General features: G+C 46.1%; 1 protein-coding gene across 1 annotated transcript in view; it reads right to left on the reverse strand.

Moving 5' to 3' along the window:
* Nucleotides 1-16,997, reverse strand: part of Utrn (utrophin) — a 528,929-nt gene extending 511,932 nt beyond the window's left edge. The window contains exons 1-2 of the mRNA XM_057761785.1: nucleotides 16,601-16,997; nucleotides 9,333-9,503 (exon numbers count right to left, since the gene is read on the reverse strand). Coding sequence (XP_057617768.1) covers nucleotides 9,333-9,411 — 79 coding nt within the window. The 5' untranslated portion in view covers nucleotides 9,412-9,503; nucleotides 16,601-16,997. The remainder of the gene's footprint in view (nucleotides 1-9,332; nucleotides 9,504-16,600) is intronic.
* Between the last annotated feature and the right edge of the window lie 2,757 nt (nucleotides 16,998-19,754).

Raw genomic sequence — 19,754 nt, forward strand, 5'->3', positions numbered from 1 at the left:
GCTTAGAAGGCTGGGTCCGCAAGCCACCAACTGGAGTTAATCTACTTTATACTGTTGCTCAGTCACTAAATGCCTTGCCTTGCAAGCATTTGGACCTGAGTTTTGACCCCAAAATCCTGAGCGGATACCCAGCGAAGCCAGCACTCAGTTGGGGCCAGACTATATGCTCCGTGTCTATCCTTCTGCCTGCCCAGACTGGGGATGCTGCTCCCACCTCCAGGCCCAAAACCATGCCAGGTACAATTGCATGTTTACAATTCCAGAGGTGAGGAAATGGGGACAGGTGGCTCCCTGGAGCTCAACGGCCAGCCAGGCTACCAGGAGCCAGCCAGAGCTCCAGTCCAGGGAGAGATCATCTTAAACAAAGAAAAATGTTGACAGCCCCCGAGACACAGCACCAGAGGTTGGCCTTTGGTCCCTATGAATTCGCACACACATGCACATACATACACAAGAACTCAGACGGGCTCACGTTCCAACTACTGAACTGAGTGTAGCTCTCACTAAGCAGTTCCACCCTAAAACAATAAACATCAAAACAACAGCATAGCAAATGCTTGTTTCTCCTCACAGTCTATGAGCAGAGGGAATCTAGCCACCTGCACCCCATTCTCCCTTGCCTTAGATTAAACGTTAACTAGCGTTTGCAACTGCCAACATGATCATGCATGTTGCCTTGTCCCCAGGAAAGTCGTCATATCAGCATCTAATTCAAACCTCTGGGTTCAAATAAGGTTCAATCAAATTGAGTTTTCCGTCCTGTCAATATAATGAACACACGGCCTGTTAGATTAGCTCCCAGCCATTCACAATTTCCAGTCACAAACCGAGCTCCACTACAGCTTTTCCCAGCCACAGACCCTATTCATGAAAATCCTATCGGCACAGACAAGTCTTGTGATCCCTCCTCCTCGGCCTCATGAGGGCACAACACCGGCAAGACTTTTGCCCAGTACAAGGATTGCTGTCCTCTAACAGACTTGAGTTTGCATTGAGGTCCCTGTGTGTCCCCTACCGCGAGTCCCAAGGGCTCATGGGAAGAAACAAACCTGCTGAAAGACTTCCTTCAAGCAGGGGTAGGTATTCCAGCTAAGGAAAACTTTCAGAAGAGCAATGAACTGTTTCTCATAGTCCCTTAAACTACGAAAAATTCTTCACAGATACTACTTTAAATGTTAAAAAGACAAAAACAAACAAACAAAAAACCACTTTAACGCAGACCACTCATTCTCTAAATCCAGCTCAGTCACTGTGTTGTCTGAAGAAAGCAGCGTTCTGAAAGGTTAACAGAGAAAGCCAACCTCATCCTTTTCCTCACACTGGACCTTGTTGGGCAACTAGAATGGACGCCAGATATCACATGGCACATTTTCAGTAAGCTTGCTACAGTGTAATAAGGTTTAACCATCAGGAAAGAAATTTGCTTTCTTTTTGTTTCAAGGGCTCTTCTGCCCTCCCCCACATCCCAAACTGCTCTTCCCACAGCACAGTTACCTCCCTGGGCATCAGCTCAGGGCCTACCCTGTGCCAAATGTCAGCGCATCTGAAATCCTACCTCTTTTGCCAGCCAGTTAAAAGCCTTGAACAGCCATCAGAGAAAGAGAGAAAGAGAATCCACGTCAGAGCAGAGTATCAGTCTCTCATCTTGCACCCCAAGGACTGTCTGTCCTCCAATATTTTCCCCTTTGTCAACTCCCAGAAGAGAATTAAAGCCGCAGGCAGGCCAAGGAGCAGCAGGTCCTATCTCTTATGTGGGCTCCAATGCCACCAGGGAACCAACCAAAGCAGCTCTAGATTTGAGCCCAGGGTCACCCTCAGTAGGCAGTAAGGAAGAGACAGATAGGACATATGCACACAGTCAACACTGGGCAGATCTGCAAGGAACAGATTTGGGCACAAAATAATGACCCTGCAAGCAGCCACGGGATAAAGTGCTTTCTAAACAAGAAGACGGTTCAGAGTTCAGACTCAGGGTTCCGCCAGGCCCATCTGAACCTGAGTTCAAATCCCAGCTCCTGTCTTTCTAAGCTGTGGAACCCTTTCCATTGGGTAAGTACTTATGATTCAGCTATAATCGAACAAGCACTGGGCTTGGTGCCAGAGGTGTATTGGTTTCCCCACTGACACGGAGTTCAACAAGGGCATAATGCCAACAAAGCACCAGATAGTGAGAAGGAGAACACAGAGACCTCACATGCAGTGATATGGGACCGGGTGACTCAGCGGGGTGTGGTGTGCACACCTGTCACCCCAGCACTTGGGAGGCTGAGACAGGAGGGAGGATCATGAGGTTGAGGGTGGACTAGGGCATAAAGTGAGCCTTTTTCTCGAATAAATACAGAAAGAAAAGGTGGGGGGGGTGGGGGGGAGGGGACAACCAGGACTTCCCAAAGTCAACAGACAAGGTCACTCAATGAAGGCTATTTTTAAGCCTTGAGCAGAATGACAGGGAACCAGACAATGACGGAGAAAAGTGGTGTGTGCCAAAGCACCTGGGTGGGTCCTACTGAAATAATGACTTCCGTGTGGCTTTGGAGTGCTGTTGATGAAAGACCAACTGTAAAGACAAAAACTTCTTGCCACCATGTCTGCTCACAGTCTGTGTACAGTAAGGTAAGATGCTAAATATACAAAGAGGGAATTAGCATCAGCTTAGTACAGACTCTAATTTCCCTAACAAGTAGAACCCAGGATAAGATAAGAACAGAGGAGGTAGTGGCCAGGCCTTTAGTCCCAGAACCTAGGCTCTGGGAGGCAAGGCTGGCAGATCTTTGTGATTAGACCAACCTGATCTACATAGGGAGTTCCAGGACAGCAAGGGCTACACAGTGAGACCCTGCCTTAAAAAAAAAAAAAAAAAAAAAAAGTCACAGGAGGTAAAGGAAAATGATAAAGCTGTCACACTTGAGTTTCTTTATTTATGTTTTTTATTTTGTTTAATGATTCTTTTTGTTTATATGTATGTGTACATGTATGTACAGTGGTGCCCACTGAAGCCAGAGGAGAGTGTTAGATACCTAGAGCTAGAGTTACAGGCAGTAGTGAGCCACCCGAGATGGGAGCTGATGAGCAAAGGCGGGTCCTCTGGAAGAGCAGCAAACACTCTTAACGACTGACACTTTTAGTCTGGAAACAGGGTCTCACATATTTCAGTCTCACTGTGGTCCAACGGCATGCTATCCGGGGCTGTGAGTCTGCTCCTCTCAAGGAGCTCTGTAAAGCTCTCAACACTGACAATGGTGATGGTTTACCCAACAGCACACACTTTAATGTTAGTCACTGACTAAATCCAACAGCAGTCAAGATGGTCTTCAATTTTATATGCAACCAGAACCACGTTGCTATCATTATTTCTTTGTTTTCTGAGACAGGGTCTCATTTTGTAGTGCTAGCTGACCTGGAACTCATTATACCTGGAATTCACAGAGATCTCCAACCTCTGTCTCCTGAGTGCTGGGATTCTCTCTCTCTCTCTCTCTCTCTCTCTCTCTCTCTCTCTCTGTGTGTGTGTGTGCATATGTGCAACTGTGACCATGTCCAGCCTATTATTTCATATTTCATGATGTTCCAAAGAGATGTTCATAAACCACACACTCCAGCAGTAATGTAGTTCACCTAGAAATTATTCTTAGTCTACTGTCTTAAAATCTTTATAAACCTATTAAGCTTTCCAACTTATATAGATTAGGCTGTCATTATTACAAGTGCTTTAGCAGCCGACTATCAGTAACTCCAAATCCTAGCCCAGTAGATAACAAATGCTTTCTAGTCCTGTTCCTTTTTTCTGTTTTGTTTCTTATGCGGTTGTGGGGGTTGTTTGGTTTGCTGGGTTTGGGGATAGGGTTTCATGCAGTACAGACAGACAAGCTTCAGAATACCCTGAACTTCTGATCCCACTTTCTGAGCACAGGGATTACAGGTGTGAACACCCACAACTAGATTATGTGTTCCCAGGGATAGAACTCAGGGTCTCTTGCACACTAGACCAGTGCTCTACAAAGTGACCCACAGCCACAGTCCTCAAGTTCCTTTCTAGGCATTGCTCATATCTCAGGCGAATGCCCTGCAATCACAAAGCATGTGGCTTTTGTTCTTTAAATGATTTCAGGACTCACCTTTGATAACTTAGTCGTAAGGAGTGAGTAAAGTCCTGAGTGGATGTGTGTTGTTGACATGGGCACAAGCATTTTCAACAACTAGGGACCAAGTATTCAAACATATATGAGCCTATAGGGGCCATTGTCATTTAGACCACCACATCCCTGGTGGGTTAACTAAGCCACCCTGGTGGATAGCCACTCAAGAGTATATGGAAAACACAAACTGGATTCAGTGTATTTAAAGAAGAGGAACAGGAGGAGGAGGAGAAAAGGGAGGAGGAAGAGGAGGAGGACGACGACGACGACGACGACAATGACAGTGACGAGGACACAAATTTGGGTGGGTAGGGAAAGAAGGGTAGATCTGGGAGGAGTTTGAGACTGTAGTGAATCTGACCAAAATAGGTCATACGATAGTCTCAAAGACCGACTTAAAAAAATAAAGGTGGGTATGGTGGCACATGCCTTTGATCCCAGCACTCAGGAGACAGAGGGAGGTGAATATCTGTGAGTTTGAGGCCAACCTGACCTACATAGTAAATTCCAGGCCAGCCAGGGTTACATAGTCAGACTTTATGTCTTAGTTATGGTTACTACTGCTGTGATGAAACGCCATGACCAAAAGCAAGTTGGGAAGGAAAGGGTTTATTTGACTTGGACTTCCATATCATTAAAGGAAGTCAGGACAAGAACTCAAACAGGACAGGATCCTGGAGGCAGGAGCTGATGCAGATGCCATGGAGGGGAGCTGCTTACTGCCTTGCTCTTCATGGTTTGTTCAGTCTGCTTTCTTATAGAACTCAGGGATGGCACCACTCACAAGGGGCAGCGCCCTCTTCCATCAGTCACTGATGAAGAAAATGCCCTAAAGCTGGATTTGGTGGAGGCCTTTCTCAGTTGAGATTCCCTCCTTTCAGACGACTGCAGCCTGTGTCAAGCTGACACAAAAGTAGCCACTGTTGTAATAGGAGCGGCAGGGCTGCATCCCCGGCATCCAGCCGCCCGCATGGCTAACTTATGCCCCGAAATAATTACACGGAAACTGTATTTTTAAGAACACTGCCTAGCCCATTAGTTTTAACCTCTTATTGGCTAGCTCTTACATATTGATCTAACCCATTTCTAATATTTTGTGTGACACCACGAGCTGGCTTACCAGGAAAGATCTTAACCTGCGTCTGTCTGGAGTGGGAGAATCATGGCGACTCCCTGACTCGGCTTCTTTCTCCCCGAATTCTGTTCTGTTTACTCCGCCTATCTAATTTTCTGTCCTATCAGAGCCAAGCAGTTTTCTTTATTAATTAACCAATGAAAGCAACAGATAAATACAAGACCCACCTCCATCAAGCCACCACATTCTGGCTCCAAAAATTCAAAGCAAAATATAAAACACACACACAGAGATGGGAAAATTTAAGAGTGCATGAAATTAGAAGAAAATAGTAGGCAGAGGTGAGGAACTGCAGGGGATGGGATTGGGGTGGATTTGATCAAAACATATTATGCGCATGTATAGCATTCTCAATTTTATTTCAGGTTTTTAATTCTCTAATAGGAAAATATTCCTTTGTAGGAGGTGGGGGTGTTTCCCTGAGATAGGATTTCACTAAAGTGCCCAGCTGGCTCCCAATTAGTATGATTACAGGCATGCACCACCACGCTTGAGCTTTTTCTGATTTTGGTTTTTTGATTTTTTTTTTTTTTTTGAGGAAAGGCTGGCCTTGAACTTCTAATCCTCCTTTCTCTACCTCCCAAATGCTGAGATTACACAAAAGCAAGAGGTGCCAAGCAAATATACCTTCTTAAAAACTGAAAATAAGAAAGGAAGGGAGGGAAGGAGAGAGGGGGGGAGGGAGGGAGGGAGGGAGGGAGGGAGGGAGGGAGGGAGGGAGGGAGGGAGGGAGGGAGGGAGGGAGGAACATATCCAATAAGGAGCTTCAAATGTGTTTCACTGCATAGTGCACTCGTTTTATTTCATCGAGATTTCTAAAAGTCTCTTGGTAGTTTGTAAACTTTGGCGTACCCTGAGATAATATCACTGTATACTAAGCATTTGCCCTAAGCACAAATGGAGAACGTGCCTTCCAGAAAGCAAGATGACTCACAGGATCATTCAAATCCAAATTTATCTGCCAGCTTTTGCAACATAATCCAGCCAAAGGAATGTGATTCATATCTCAGCTATGCAGAAGCTAAATTTTCATCGTGTTTTGAAGTAGGTACCACTAAAGGGGGAAGAGGACACAGTCAAACACTGGCATTAAAACACTGCATGTAATATTAGAGTTTTTAAAAATGTTAAAACCTAAATAATACAGCTCCATCAAGCAGCTTTGGAAAACACATGTGGACAGTAAGAAAAGAATTATCCCAAATACCAAGAGAATTCCACATCTTCTTTTTTGTTTTTATTATTTTTTTTGGGGGGGGGGAGATATCATAAGGTAGCCCAGGTTAGGCTCAAACCCAAAATCCTCCTGTCCCAGCCTCCCATGTGATAAGATAACAGGGGTGCCACATGGCCAGCAGGTTATTTTAGATTTATTTATTTTTTCATTTTATGTGTATGAGTGTTTTGCCTGCATGTACGTGTGTGCACTGTGTGTGTGCCTGGTGTCCTCAGGGGTCAGGAGAGAGCATCGCCTACCCTGGGATTGGCGTTGCAGATGGTTGTGAGCCACCACTATATGGGTGCTGGGAATGAATCCAGGTCCCCTGTAACCACAAGTGCCCTCAACCACTGAGCCCATCACCCAGCTCCCACCAGTAATCTTTTAAAAGAAACTTCTCACATCAGTAGCTACCTGTATCACAATCAATTATCAATGGCATCTTCCATGTTTATAACATTTATACACACTCGCGCACACACACACATCAACATCACCATTTATGAAAATATATCTACTTTAGTCATGTGCTCTAACTTGATTATCTCCACTGGGGTTCTGTGAACTCTACGCAGCTGTGCGATCCCAGGAAAGAAACAGTAAGTTCGCTGCTATTTCCGGAGTTACTTGACTAAGAACATGGGTTTTAAAGAAAATAGTAACAACCCTGTAGCTGGTGATCATTTCTAAACACTTTAGACAACAACGACCCAACTCATACCCAAGCTGGATTTTTATGCTATTTCCCTTTTTTTTCCTATTATAAACAGTACTGCAATCAACTGAAATGTACATTTATATCTACTGCCTAGGAAGAAACTCTACAAACAGAATTACTCAACTAATTGATATGTCCTTCTTAAAAAAGCAATACGCTGGGTCAGCAAGACTCAACAAGCAACCAACCTGAGTTTGATCTGAACAGACAGTGTGGAAGGGGAAAACAGACACCCAAAGATGTCCTCTGGCCTCCACAGGCCGGCCATGGCATGGATACCCTACCTCCATGCACACACAAATGAATAAAATTTTTTTAAAACAATCAACCCTTAGTACCAGAAAGGATACACCGTAACAAATTAGACCCCAACAGTATGAATAAGCCTTGTTAGCCTTCATAAACAGTCATTTTAAACTGAAGGAACAGTACGGAAGTGTGGACACTCAGCATATACTCTAGAAGTTAAATTTTGTATCTAATAACTGTTCTCTAGTGGACAAAGCCAGAGAACCGGTGATAAATGTCCAAGGCCTTTTTATCTATCTATCTGTTATTATTGTACGTGTGTGCACATACATGCCACTGCGCACATCATACGGAATAGGACAAGGTCCGTGGCGAGAATTCTCTCCTTCTATCTCTCTTTCCCAGGGTTCTAAGGATTGAACTCAGGTCATCAGGTTTCTGTGGCAACGGCTTTATCCATGGAGACACCTCCCTATCCCCAAATCCAAGGTCTTAATGTCACAGAGGTTGGGTTAGAGCAACACTGAGAATCACTCGTCTTCACAATTCATAGACAACTATGGGACATGCAGAGATGCCCGACTGTTTCTCTTCCACTTTCCCGTTACTGTACACATTTCTAAATACGAGTTCTGTACCCCTAAAATGAAATTGAGGGGAACACAACCTCCTCAGAGTACCCTTCACAGTGCATACACCGCAGGACTTGCCAGCGGCACCTTCCCAAGATTCTTAAAGCTACAGACCTCACTGCATAGTCACAGCCAAGTCTGCGACATCCAGACGCTTTCCCACCCGAGCACTGCTGGCGTCGTGAAGGGCAAAACATCTCCTAGTGAGATCACAGTCGGTGCACAGATTTTGGTAGTTTCCAATCAGTAATATGCTCTTGCCAGAGCACAAGGACATTTCTAACAGCAAAAATCATCTGTGAGTTCCATTTGTTGTTGCTGTTGTTGTTGTAAGAGTGACGCCAGATATAATGTCTATGATGATGGAGTTACTAAAGGACAATGTTCACGGCCAGGAACAGAGTTCTATATAATTTGAAGAACTCATGAAGAACTCAGAAGGCCCTGCTTGCTTAAACAAACAAACAAACAAAAATCTCCCCTTTGAGCCTGTCTCAGAATCATGTTTGAAGCCTTTTTTTTAAAAAAAAAAAATACAGAAATTTTCATTCAGTGGGTTTGGAGTGCAACCAACACATCTGCATTTGTAAAAAGAAAAAAAAAAAAAACAACTCCCCAGCTGATTCATTTGAAGAACCAGAATTGAAAAGCAGCAGTTATACAATAATAAGCTGGTTGGGGGAAGGGTGGCATCCAAAGACCGCCCATCCAAATGATCACGTGAAAATCATTGGTCTGTCTTAGTCTGGCTGATTTGATCAAGTAGGGGGAACTGTGCCTTGCGAAGTGGACATTTCAAAAAGGAAAGAGGTCACATTCCAGCCCTGGCCTCCGGGAGCAGCATGGTAGGTGGGCACAGACTAGTGGACCCCACCACAAGGTCTTCCTGCCAGAAACTAGGGTACCCAACTGATCACGTGATCCCTCTCTGTTGTCAGGAAATAAGGAAAAATGTCCAACTATGTTTGTGCATCCTATTGACGTCATAACCGAGCAGCATTGGGCCACAGGCAGCACTGTCTCTAGTAATGCTACTCCACACACAAGGCAACAAAAGAAGGCTGAGAAAGTAAGAGAGGCCACGCAGAGATGGGATGTAGCCTTTGACAGAACGACGGTCACTGGGCAGCGTGAAGCTTGTCAGAAGTCTGCCTCACAAGAACAAGGCGAAACAAGCTAGGAAATCGCTGTCTTCCACACATTCCCCACAGAAAGATCCACAGCGGAAGCTCCCACCACTCACCAGATCTGGACTTAATGATATCACTGAATTCATTCTGCCCATCATCAGGCCTGGCTTCAAGGTCCCCATACTTGGCCATCGTGGCTGAGTTTCAATGTAATCCAAAGGCTTTCCCAAATCTTCTTCTGCAGACTGTCAACTCCGAATAGTGGTCCAGCTTGGCATGAATACCTAAAAGGAAAAGAGAAAGGATTAACTAGAAATGCATAATCGTATTCCCTAATTTTTTCCTTGCTGGTATATGTCTGTGTGTTCACATGTGAAAGGGATGGGCACGCATGTACGTGTGTGCATGTGGAGGCCAGAACTTGGCCTTGGGTGTCTGCCTCAAATGATGTTCTCTACCTTTTGCATTAAGGCAGAGTTTTTTGGTAAACCCCAGAGATCTCCTGAATTCACATGCCACATTTTGGAATCACAAAAGGGTTGCTGCATCTGCCAGGCATCTGCATGGGTGCTAACCACTGAACCATCTCCCAACCCCATATATTCTAATATAGGTTATACACAGTAACTGGTAAAGACTTACTGAGCATCTACCATATGAGGCACTGGACCCAGCCATGGGGAGGTGACACAGCCTCTTCCATGAGGAGCCTTACATACACTAAGCCTCACAGACACTAAGCGATTCATTATATAATGAATGATTTCATTACAACCTTGATAGTCGGCAATCGTACAAAAGAGAAACATAAAGTAATAAAGGCATAAAGTGAACAAATCCAACCTGCCCAGGGCCACTGAGAAGGCTTTCTTGATTAAATGACATTTAAGCGGAGTCTTCAAGGAGAGGAAGACATTAATTAGCCAAAACGGGAAGTAGAAAAAAGAAGAGCTTGGCCTACGAAGTAGAAGCACCACCAAGGGCTGGGAGGGCTGACGTCAGTGTCTTTGGACGGTAGACCGATGAGAGGAAGCATGTCTGCGGATAGGTGGGGAAGGGAGGTGAGAACAGAGATTCCAAGGGCGGTTTTGAGACCTGTCTGAGGACGCTGACGGTCAGAGTGGTGACCTAAGCCTGTTGACATTGGTGGCGGCTTGTCAGTAGGCCAGAGGAACGTGTGGAAGCCAGTGAAGACTACAGCAGGTCAGAGCAGTGTGCTCGTCGGAGAAAGAAGAGGTAGAATGGAAAGTTTCAGCTCTTCTCTGTGTCTGGAATGTTTTCGTGCTACTCTGTCAGAGGAAAATGATCCCAACCTTGACCAGTGAGCAAACACCACAAAAGCCTCAACAGGCATTAGGTGATATGATGGAAAACACAGTGTACCTACCCTGCCAAAATCTCAATCATGAGGCTTTTCATGGACAAATGGGGAGAGGGGTCAAAACAAACGGACTAGGGGGAAAGAACGTGGTCCCATGGGTAAAGAGCTTGCTGCAAGGCATGAGGACCCAACTTCAACCCCCCACACCCACATAAAAAAAGGTAGGTATGTGGCATATGCCAGTAATCCCATCACTAGAAGGTGGAAACAGGAAGATCATAGCCAATCATTGAGCCCAGGTTCAGCAAGAGATCCATCCTGTCTCAGAAAGTAAAATGGAAATACCAAGAGACTCACTATGCCAGTCTCTGGCCTCCAAACTCACTCACACACACACACGTGTGTGTGTGTGTGTATGTGTGTGTATACATATACATATATATGTGTATATATATATATATATATATATATATATATATATATATATATATGGGGGGGCTCAATGTCACTCAAACCAAAACTATCTGCATAAAAGGGAACTCCATATATTAAACAAGACTAAAACTAAAGAGACCCAACCACCAAATACAACCCTGGATTGAATTCAGAATTCTCAAAGAAAACATTACAGAGTTTATTTTAGACATTCTTATTACACCAATCTTAACATCTTAACCCCAGGACTAATTAATCGTGTTGTTAGGTAGGAGACTATCTTCCATTGTAGGAGACATATGATGAAGTGTGACAATATCTTCAATGCCTATGCATTTCTATATGTGCACTGAATGTATGTGTGTATATATAAAGACACACACAGGAAGAGGAAGTCAATACTATAAAAAAAAGCAAGAGCAGCTGGGTATCTATTATGCTAGCCTTTCTGTTATAATATTACTAATATACAGGCAGCATGTGATTGTAGCCTCAACAGATTAGATGGGAAAATGAGTGGATACACAAGATATTAAATAAGGAGGTCAATAAGACTTGGGAACAGCCTGGGCATTAGAACACAGAACACTAGGATGCTGAGTGACTCCGTTGGCACTGGGCAATCCAGAAGAGGGTGGACTCTCCGTCCACTGGGTTGGGAAACACGAAGGGTGTTTTACAAAGAGGAAGACATAATGAATGTGATTTGAATTTGCTGAGTCTAAGTTGCTTCCGAGACATATAATGGAAAAGGCCAAAATGCATTTGGAAATATGGATCTAAGTTTCAGGAATGGTATGTATTATAGGTATGTAGAAATGTAGAGAGCCCACTGATACAGACTTTATTCTGGAAGGTTCATCACACCGACTCTGCTGTTGGCAGGCACCACTCAGATAAAACAATCTGATCTGCAGTGACAGTGAGAAACATCTTTAGGACCTAAAGAACTGAAGAGCTGCCCTGCAGTAGCGCTCACTCAACAAGAATGCTGGCAAGCACTGTTCCATACTGCTCCATGCTTCCTGGATTGCACTGCCCAGAAAGGAGCAGAGTTCAGCTTTAAGTTCAGCATCTGTCTCTTTCCTGGCCCCTTTATGAGTGCCTCAGTGCCAATTAAATTAGTCACTAGTTAGGAATATCACACTCAAGGCATTCACACTGGAACCTGCAGAAAAAGGATACAAATTCACACATTAAAACGTGTTTCGGGGGCTGAAGAGATGGTTCAGTGATTAAGAGCACTGACTGCTCTTCCAGAGGACCTGACCCCAGTTCCAGGGGACCTGTGAGTTCTAGGTCCCTCTGAGCTGCCAAGTGGGACCCAAACATAAACAAACAAATGAAAAACAATTGTGAGAACTAGAGTTTATTTCTAGGTAGAAATGGACAACTCCAATTCTTTAGTGGCTTTGTTTTAAAATTATTTTTATTTTAAGTGTATGTATATCTGAGTGCCGGCATGTATGTCCATGCATCTGGAAGTGCCAGATGGCCATGAAGGACAGAGAGAGTGTCCCGTTTCCTAGAAATGGAGTTACAGGAAGTTGTGAGCAGCCCACCGAGGGTGCCAGGAACTGAACCCGCAGCCTCAGCAAAAGTAAGAAGTGCTCTGGACCAATGAGCCGCCTCTCCAGCCTCAATTCTTTCAGCTAAGAGGGAATTGTACTACACTGTTATTTTAAATTTTATATTTGTGGAACAGCATTGTGTTCTATTATTTAATATTCAAACAGTGCAGCCTACAGTACTACTTTATTATATAAATATAAACATTATGTAGCATAATAACTTCTCTTTCTGCAAGTCAGGAAGCCGGTCGAGTCCATTAATGATAGTAAAATGAGAGTTAAAGCAAAAGAACACTGGCAAATTGTTAAAGCTTTAAGAACCATTTCCTCTCAATATATGGATCGGTTCATCAGTCTCCCAGGCTTTATGGGACAATAAAAAACTTTTTAAATGTTTATATGATTTCATGAGTACTAAGAATTTACAGAGTCGGGTGGTGGTGGCACATGCCTTTAATCTCAGTGCTCGGGAGGCAAAGCCAGGTGATCCCTGAGTTCAAGACCAGCCTGGTCTACAAAGCGAGTTCCAGAACAGCCAGGGCTACACAGAAACCTAAGAAAAGAAGAATGTAAAGACGTGGATGTGGTGACTCGCAGCTATAATCCCAGCACTAAAGCGACAGAGGACAGAGGCTAGCCTGAGCTACATAGAAAATCCCAAACTAATCTAAGCTACCTGTCCAAAAATTAAAAATAAGCTAAAAGAGCTGAGAATGTAATTCAGTGATGGCGTGCTTACCTTATGCACTTGGTTCTGGGTTTGAACCCCAGAATTACAAAAACAAGCAAACAAACAAAAGTCAAAAGTGACCAGGGAAAAAGACTGGAAGACTGGCCATTTGCCAAGCAGGATTTTTTTAACCGGGAGTGGACCAGAAACCCCAGCAGGAGAATCGGGAGTTCAAAGTTAGCCCCTGATATACAGAGAGTTTGAGGCCAGCCTGGGCTACACGAGACTGGAGAAGACAAAACAAAAACAAAGTTCTCCCAAAGAATGTAATCACATTTTTTTTTATATTCCTATCTCAAAGTAGAAAACTGTGAAAGATTTGCTATGCTTTTATGTGTATCTTGATATTTTAGAGACCCAAAATCTTGCTCGGAGAATATATAAAAAATTTATTATGGAAAATTCCAGTTGCCTAAGGAAAATTCTCTTTCCTGGAATGCAGTTCCTTTGAGAGACAAGTCCAGTGTTCTCCTTTATAACTGGTTTTAGCCAGGGACCTCCACATTAAGCCTTTCCAAAGACTTTTCTACTCCCTTAAAAAGGCACCTGCCACTAAGCCTGATGACCTCTGCGTGAGTGTGTGGGGCTTGCTCCCTCTCACACCTACAATAAATAAATATTAAAAATGTATTTCTTAAAATTTATGTGTGAATGTCTACCGTATTGTGTACCTAGGGCCCAAGGTGGCCAGAAAAGGGCATAAGAAAGTGAACCTGGACTGTCTCCTAACCACTGAGCCATCTTTTAAAAGTGCCCCCCACCCCTGCCAATTTCTTTTAAAGAAAAAGTTAGCTTGTACAAAGGGATATGACCAATAATGCGTCTTCATTAAAATGTTTGATTCTGCCATTCTCCTTTGGATGATTTTTCCAATGTTCTCTTCTTGATAATGCAAATCATCCCCACTACACTGAAAAAACGCAGCAGAAAACGTGATCAAGGAACTAGAAAAGAATGAGGAGCAAAGACACTAACAGGTCATTTAAACATTTAACAGCCAATAACTCCTGTTGCCACTAACGTCCCAGGAGCACCAGCTTGAATAAGAAAGTTTAAGGAGTTTGGCAGTGGTGGCGCACGCCTTTAATCCCAGCACTCGGGAGGCAGAGGCAGGTGGATCTCTGTGAGTTCAAGGCCAGCCTGGTCTACAAGAGCTAGTTCCAGGACAGGAACCAAAAGCTACGAAGAAACCCTATCTCGAAAAATCAAAAAAAAAAAGTTTAAGGATACTTTCTTCCAAACTGCCACAGGTGTGAGCCAGGTGTGGTGGTACACGCTACTTCAGAGGCTGAAGCAAGTTCAAGGCCAGGCTGGGCCGCATAAATGAGACCTATCTCAAAATACACAAATAAAATGCTACGATAATTAGCTGTGGGAACAGAATCAAAGTTTCCTTAGTAACAATGTGCCCCACAGAGCCTCCACTTCCGCACCTATGGAATGAAAGGAGCCACACTCCACACAGATAAGAAAGAAACTAGCAACTAGCAGTGAATGACCGCGAGGTTGTGCTAGGAGTCCTACCCTACACAGTTGCTGTCCAACCTCTTCCATCAAAAGGACAGTCGGTGAAGTTCCCCCACACACACACTGAAACCCACCCACCCACCTACATGTACCAGCTCCTCCTTCGGGCTGATGCTTTTCTGTTACTCAGACCAAAACGCCGGGAGTGGGGGCTTTAGAGGCAAAAGTTCAAGAGCATACAACATTCAGTGTCACCATTAAGGAATATTCAACCATGTGCAGCTGTGGCGGAAAGCTGTTAAATCTTGCAAAAAACTATTGGCTCACTAGTAACCAAAAGCTAGGAATGCTGGAGATAGTGGAGAGGGAAGCTGAGGGGGACAGGTTTGCCTTTTCACTTGTGAAGGAAACCGCTGAGTGCCAAGAGCTGCCATTCACACTAGGAAGCGCTCCAGGGAAGGTTAATATCACTGTGATTAATGCTGTTTACAGGCGCAATAAATTTTGGATAAACACCCAAAGGAGAGTTAAAGAGCTATCTCGAAAGGTCTCATAAATGCTGGTGAAGAGGGGCGGAGGGGGGGGGTGGCTTCGGTGCGCAAGGCCTTCGCTCCTCACCGCCTTGTCCTCGGGCTGAAGGACCCACGAGCTTCAAATTCCACCAGCTCTGGCAGGCTGAGTCCCCAGCGTCCACCAGCAGCCAGCCCCTGAGGGTCCAGCCTGACTTCAGAGGCCCAGGGCAAGTTCCAACGGAATGGATGCTGCTGCTGCCTCGCCAACCAGGAGATCCCGTCTCGTCTGGAATTCATGCTCTCTGACCAAGGCGTACTTTTCCAAGCACCACTCGGAGAGCCCACCCCTCTGGTGACCCAGATGACCTGAAGGCTAGGAGGATCAAGGATGCTCCCTCGGGACACTCCAGAAAGTGCAGCCCGGAATTACACCCAGAAGCTCTAATTTGAGAGTTCAAAAAAGGCGGGTCCCTGGCTCTCAGGGGTCACACACGTTTTCTCCTCCCCTTGAAAATAACCCTGGAACGCCACACCGTCGGAATCCAGGGACTTGAAAAGTCTCTTTGAACAATGTGCCTTCTAAAAGTTGCACAGCCTACAATTAGTTCTTTGTTGGTTTTGTAAGTGGCCTTGGGCAAGCAGAGAGTCTCAGACCCAGGCCTAAAAGGGGCATGAATTACCTTGTCAGTTGCAGTAAGGGATGCCAAGAGTCCGGAAAAGCAGGCGACCGGGACTGCGCACCAAAGAGGTACCCCCTTCTCCCTTCAGTCTCTCCAGAGCTGCTGGCAGGGAGCTGGCGATCTCGCCACACTGGGGCCCCACCCTCGAGAACAGCAACCACACAGAGGTCGAGCACGCCCCCAGCCTGGAGGCCGGCAGGGAAGAGCTCCTCAACCCTCAGACCGCACAACCGCCCTCCCCACCCTCTCCTCCGGGACACCACCCGGGCCCCGCCTTCCCAGGACCGGAGGTGTGTGACAGGCTCTCTGAAGAGGCCACGTCCCCTCTTGGAGATCGCTAGCCCTGCTCGCCCGCTCGGGGCGATGAACGTACGGGCGACAGCCTCTCCCCCTCAGGAAGGGACAAGACGACAGCACTGAACCAGCCCGAGAAATTTGAGACCCTGGCGACAAGTAGATTCCCACCTTCTCATCCTAGCTCGCTCCCGCCCAGGAGGGGGGCCGCTGAGCTTCCAGGGAAAGTGCAGAAGTTGGCTAGGGCTTCTATTTCTGGACCCGGCGGAGGAACCGCAGAAAGGTCCCACCTCCTCTCAGCCCCCGCCCCGTTCCCTCGGGGACTGCGGTCACATTACACAGCCCGGAGCTTCAATAATGCATGGACTTACCTGCTCGCCAAGTCCCAGAGGCCCAAGGGCTCCTCTGGGTGTGTTCGGGTCGCAGGAAGCCGGGTGTGCGGGAGCCTGCGTTGGGCGATGCGAGGATTTTAGTTTTTCTTTTTCTTTTTTAAACGAAACGTGGAAAGCCAGACAAGATCCAAAAGAGGGAGGAAAAAAACTTGACACCCAATTGGAAACGCCCCCTTACTTGTGCAATCTTCCTGCCGGGTAGTTCCGCCAAAAACAAAACAGTCCAAACGCTAGGCAGAGGCAGGCACGCTCTGGAGTTTTCCGTCTGCAGGAATGACCCGAAAGAAAAGGGGCGCCACTCGCCGAGGTCGCCCGGTCGGCCGAAGGAGCCCGCGGCTCCTCCTCTGCCCTGGGCGGGAGAAATCCTGCGCCCCGCGATGCCCGCTCCTCTCCTCCGGGGAAGGGCGACTCCACAACTTTGTGCGCGAAAGCAGCCCGCGGCTCGGGCTCCGGCTCCTCCTCCCGGTCCTCCCCCGCCGCCGCCGGCCCCTTTGTTGGAGAGCGAGGGTGGGGCGCTGCTTGGTCAGCCCACCACCCCGGGAAAGGGGCTCGCTTCTCCGGCAGGGCTAGACCAGCCCCGGAGCCGTGGATACCAGAGGTCGGAACCGCCTCCCGCTCTCGCTGCCGCGTCACTTGCTCGCGTGCCCTCGGCCCCGGGCCCTACAACTTTGTTCCGGGAGAGACCAGTCCCTCGCGGCTCCCCGGTCGGCCCTGCCCCTGCCTGGGAAGCCACCGCGGGCCGGGCTCCCAGAACGTGGCGCCTCGGGTCACCTGACTGCGCGCCCGGTCAATCAGCGCGAGCCCTAAGCGCCCTCCCAGCCCGCAGCCGCTGGCCCGGTGCGGTGCTCGGTGCGGGAATCCGGAACCAGTCGTGCGTGCTAAGAGCCGGTAGCTGGAATAGGCTTAGCGCGCACGCACTGTGCCCCTTATTCAAAGTATCCAAAAATGTGTGTCACGCCCCCCCTTAACCGACAGGGTTTCAGTTGGGCGCTTTTAATTTTTTTTTAAATAAATCTCGACCTGTTTGCCAACTCATCCCATCTTAGTCTACTGATGTTATATTGAGTCTGGGGTTCTATCTACATGCAATTTTCTTTCTTAGCATCGTTTTAAATGCTGATGCCCTTATATTTTCATTCATTTTCGTGTTGGTTCTGACTTTACATTTTTACAGTGTGCGCACGTGGTGTGTGTGTGTGTGTGTGTGTGTGTGTGTGTGTGTGTGTTCGTACACCTGATGTGTGGAGTGGGGCCCCAGTGACAACTTTGCAGAGACAGTTCTCTCATAACACCTTTATGTGGGATCCAGGGATCCATCTCAGGTCTTCAGGCTTTAGTACTTACCAGACAGGGGCTTCACCAGCATCACCATCTGCCAAACCATTTTGGTTTTTTTCTTTCTGTTTTTTCAAGCAAACATACATTGTTTGCAGAACTTGTTGCAAACTTACCCAGTTAGCCAAAACGTACCTTGGAATACATAACCTTGTGTTATGTGTGCATTTTTTCTTATTACACATTTCATTCTGATGAGTTCCTGGGACTGTTTTTATGATCAAGCTTGGAGGGGGAAGAAAAAAAAAGCAGCCAAAGTCCTCAGCTTGTTTATAAGAGGAAAACATGGCTAATGGCTGAGCGCTGGCTTATTGCTTCCTTAATACTTAAGGATTAATTTATGAGCCAGTAAAAATAATTCACTAGCCTTGTGTTAATTACTAGCTGAAAACCTCTGGGGTCTCTAAGTACTGTGGGCTGGGACAGGAGGAAGTCCTTGGAAGAATCTTCCTTCCTAAGTGTCTGATTTAGCAGCTTCTCTTCTGAGGGTTCTCTTCAAATAAGCCAAGTAGGAATTGAAACACCAACTGAAAATAGATATGACTTTCTCATTCGCCTTTTTTTCTTCCTTTAACGAGCATCAGTATGGGGTCTGCCGGGGTGGATGATACCTAGAAATTCAACATAGATCATGCCTTGAAAGACTGTAGCATTCATTAGGTGAGATAAGACACAGAAGCAAATGCATGCAAGGTTCATGACATCAAATCAAGTGTGCTATATACAGATTGCCATCGCTGGGACAAAATAACTGACCTAAACAACTTAAACAGGAAAGGTTTATGTTAGCTCTCAGTTTCAGAGGATTCAGGCTGAGATTAGCTGGATCCATTGCTTTGGGCCTGAGGCCAGGCAGAACGTTATGGCAGTAGAGCATAGATAGTGGCAGAGTCTACACACTACGTGGTTGTCATGAAGCAGAAAGCCAGAGAGACCCAGAACAAGATCCAGCCCAAAGACACAACTCCAGTAACCTACCACTTCCAAGGAGCCCCTGCCTCCATTGAATAATGCATCTACCAAGTGACTTAATCCCCTCACTGGGTCAAAGAATGCAATTGTCCTTCGTAACTGGGTAGACTGGATCTATCCATAAAAGACTGCGTCTCCAACACATGGACCCTTCATACAGACACTTTATATCCAAACTGTAACAGTGGTAGAAACTTTCAAAATTTTCCTACTTTCAAAATGATGAGGCTGGGGAGTTGTCTAGAAAGATGACTCAGCAGTTAAAATTGCTTGCTGCTTTTGCAGAGGACCTGGATTTGGTTCCCAGAACCCACATCAGATGGCTTATAACCTCTGGTTCTAGGGGATACAACCCCCTCTCGTGGCCTTCACAGGCACCCTCCCACAAATGCACATACACACATTAATAAAAATGAAATAAATCTGTTTCTTTCAAAAAAAGATAATGAAGAGATTGGGAGTGTAGCTGGGTTTATAGTGTGGTTGTCAGGCCTGCAAGAAGCCCTAGGTTCAATCCCCAGCACCCCACAAAACTGACCATTGCACACACTCGCAGTCCGACCCCACCTGGGAGGGAGTATCAGAAATTCAAAGCTTCAACTACATAGCAAATTTGAGGGGTCAGCTTCAGTGACAACGGAAGGTACCTGGCAACCTGAGCAAACTTGCATTGTTTTTTTTTTTAAGGGGGAGGGGGAGCTTGACACAGTGACCAAGGTTCCCAAGCTGGTCCTGTTCTTTGGTAGGTAAGGAAACCACACCTAGCAGAAGACTGTGACTACAAAGGCCTAGATTTCCCTAAGAGCAGACATCGTGAGCTCTTGAC

Source organism: Chionomys nivalis, chromosome 2 (genome assembly GCF_950005125.1).
Source record: "Chionomys nivalis chromosome 2, mChiNiv1.1, whole genome shotgun sequence".
Lineage (NCBI taxonomy): Eukaryota > Metazoa > Chordata > Mammalia > Rodentia > Cricetidae > Chionomys > Chionomys nivalis.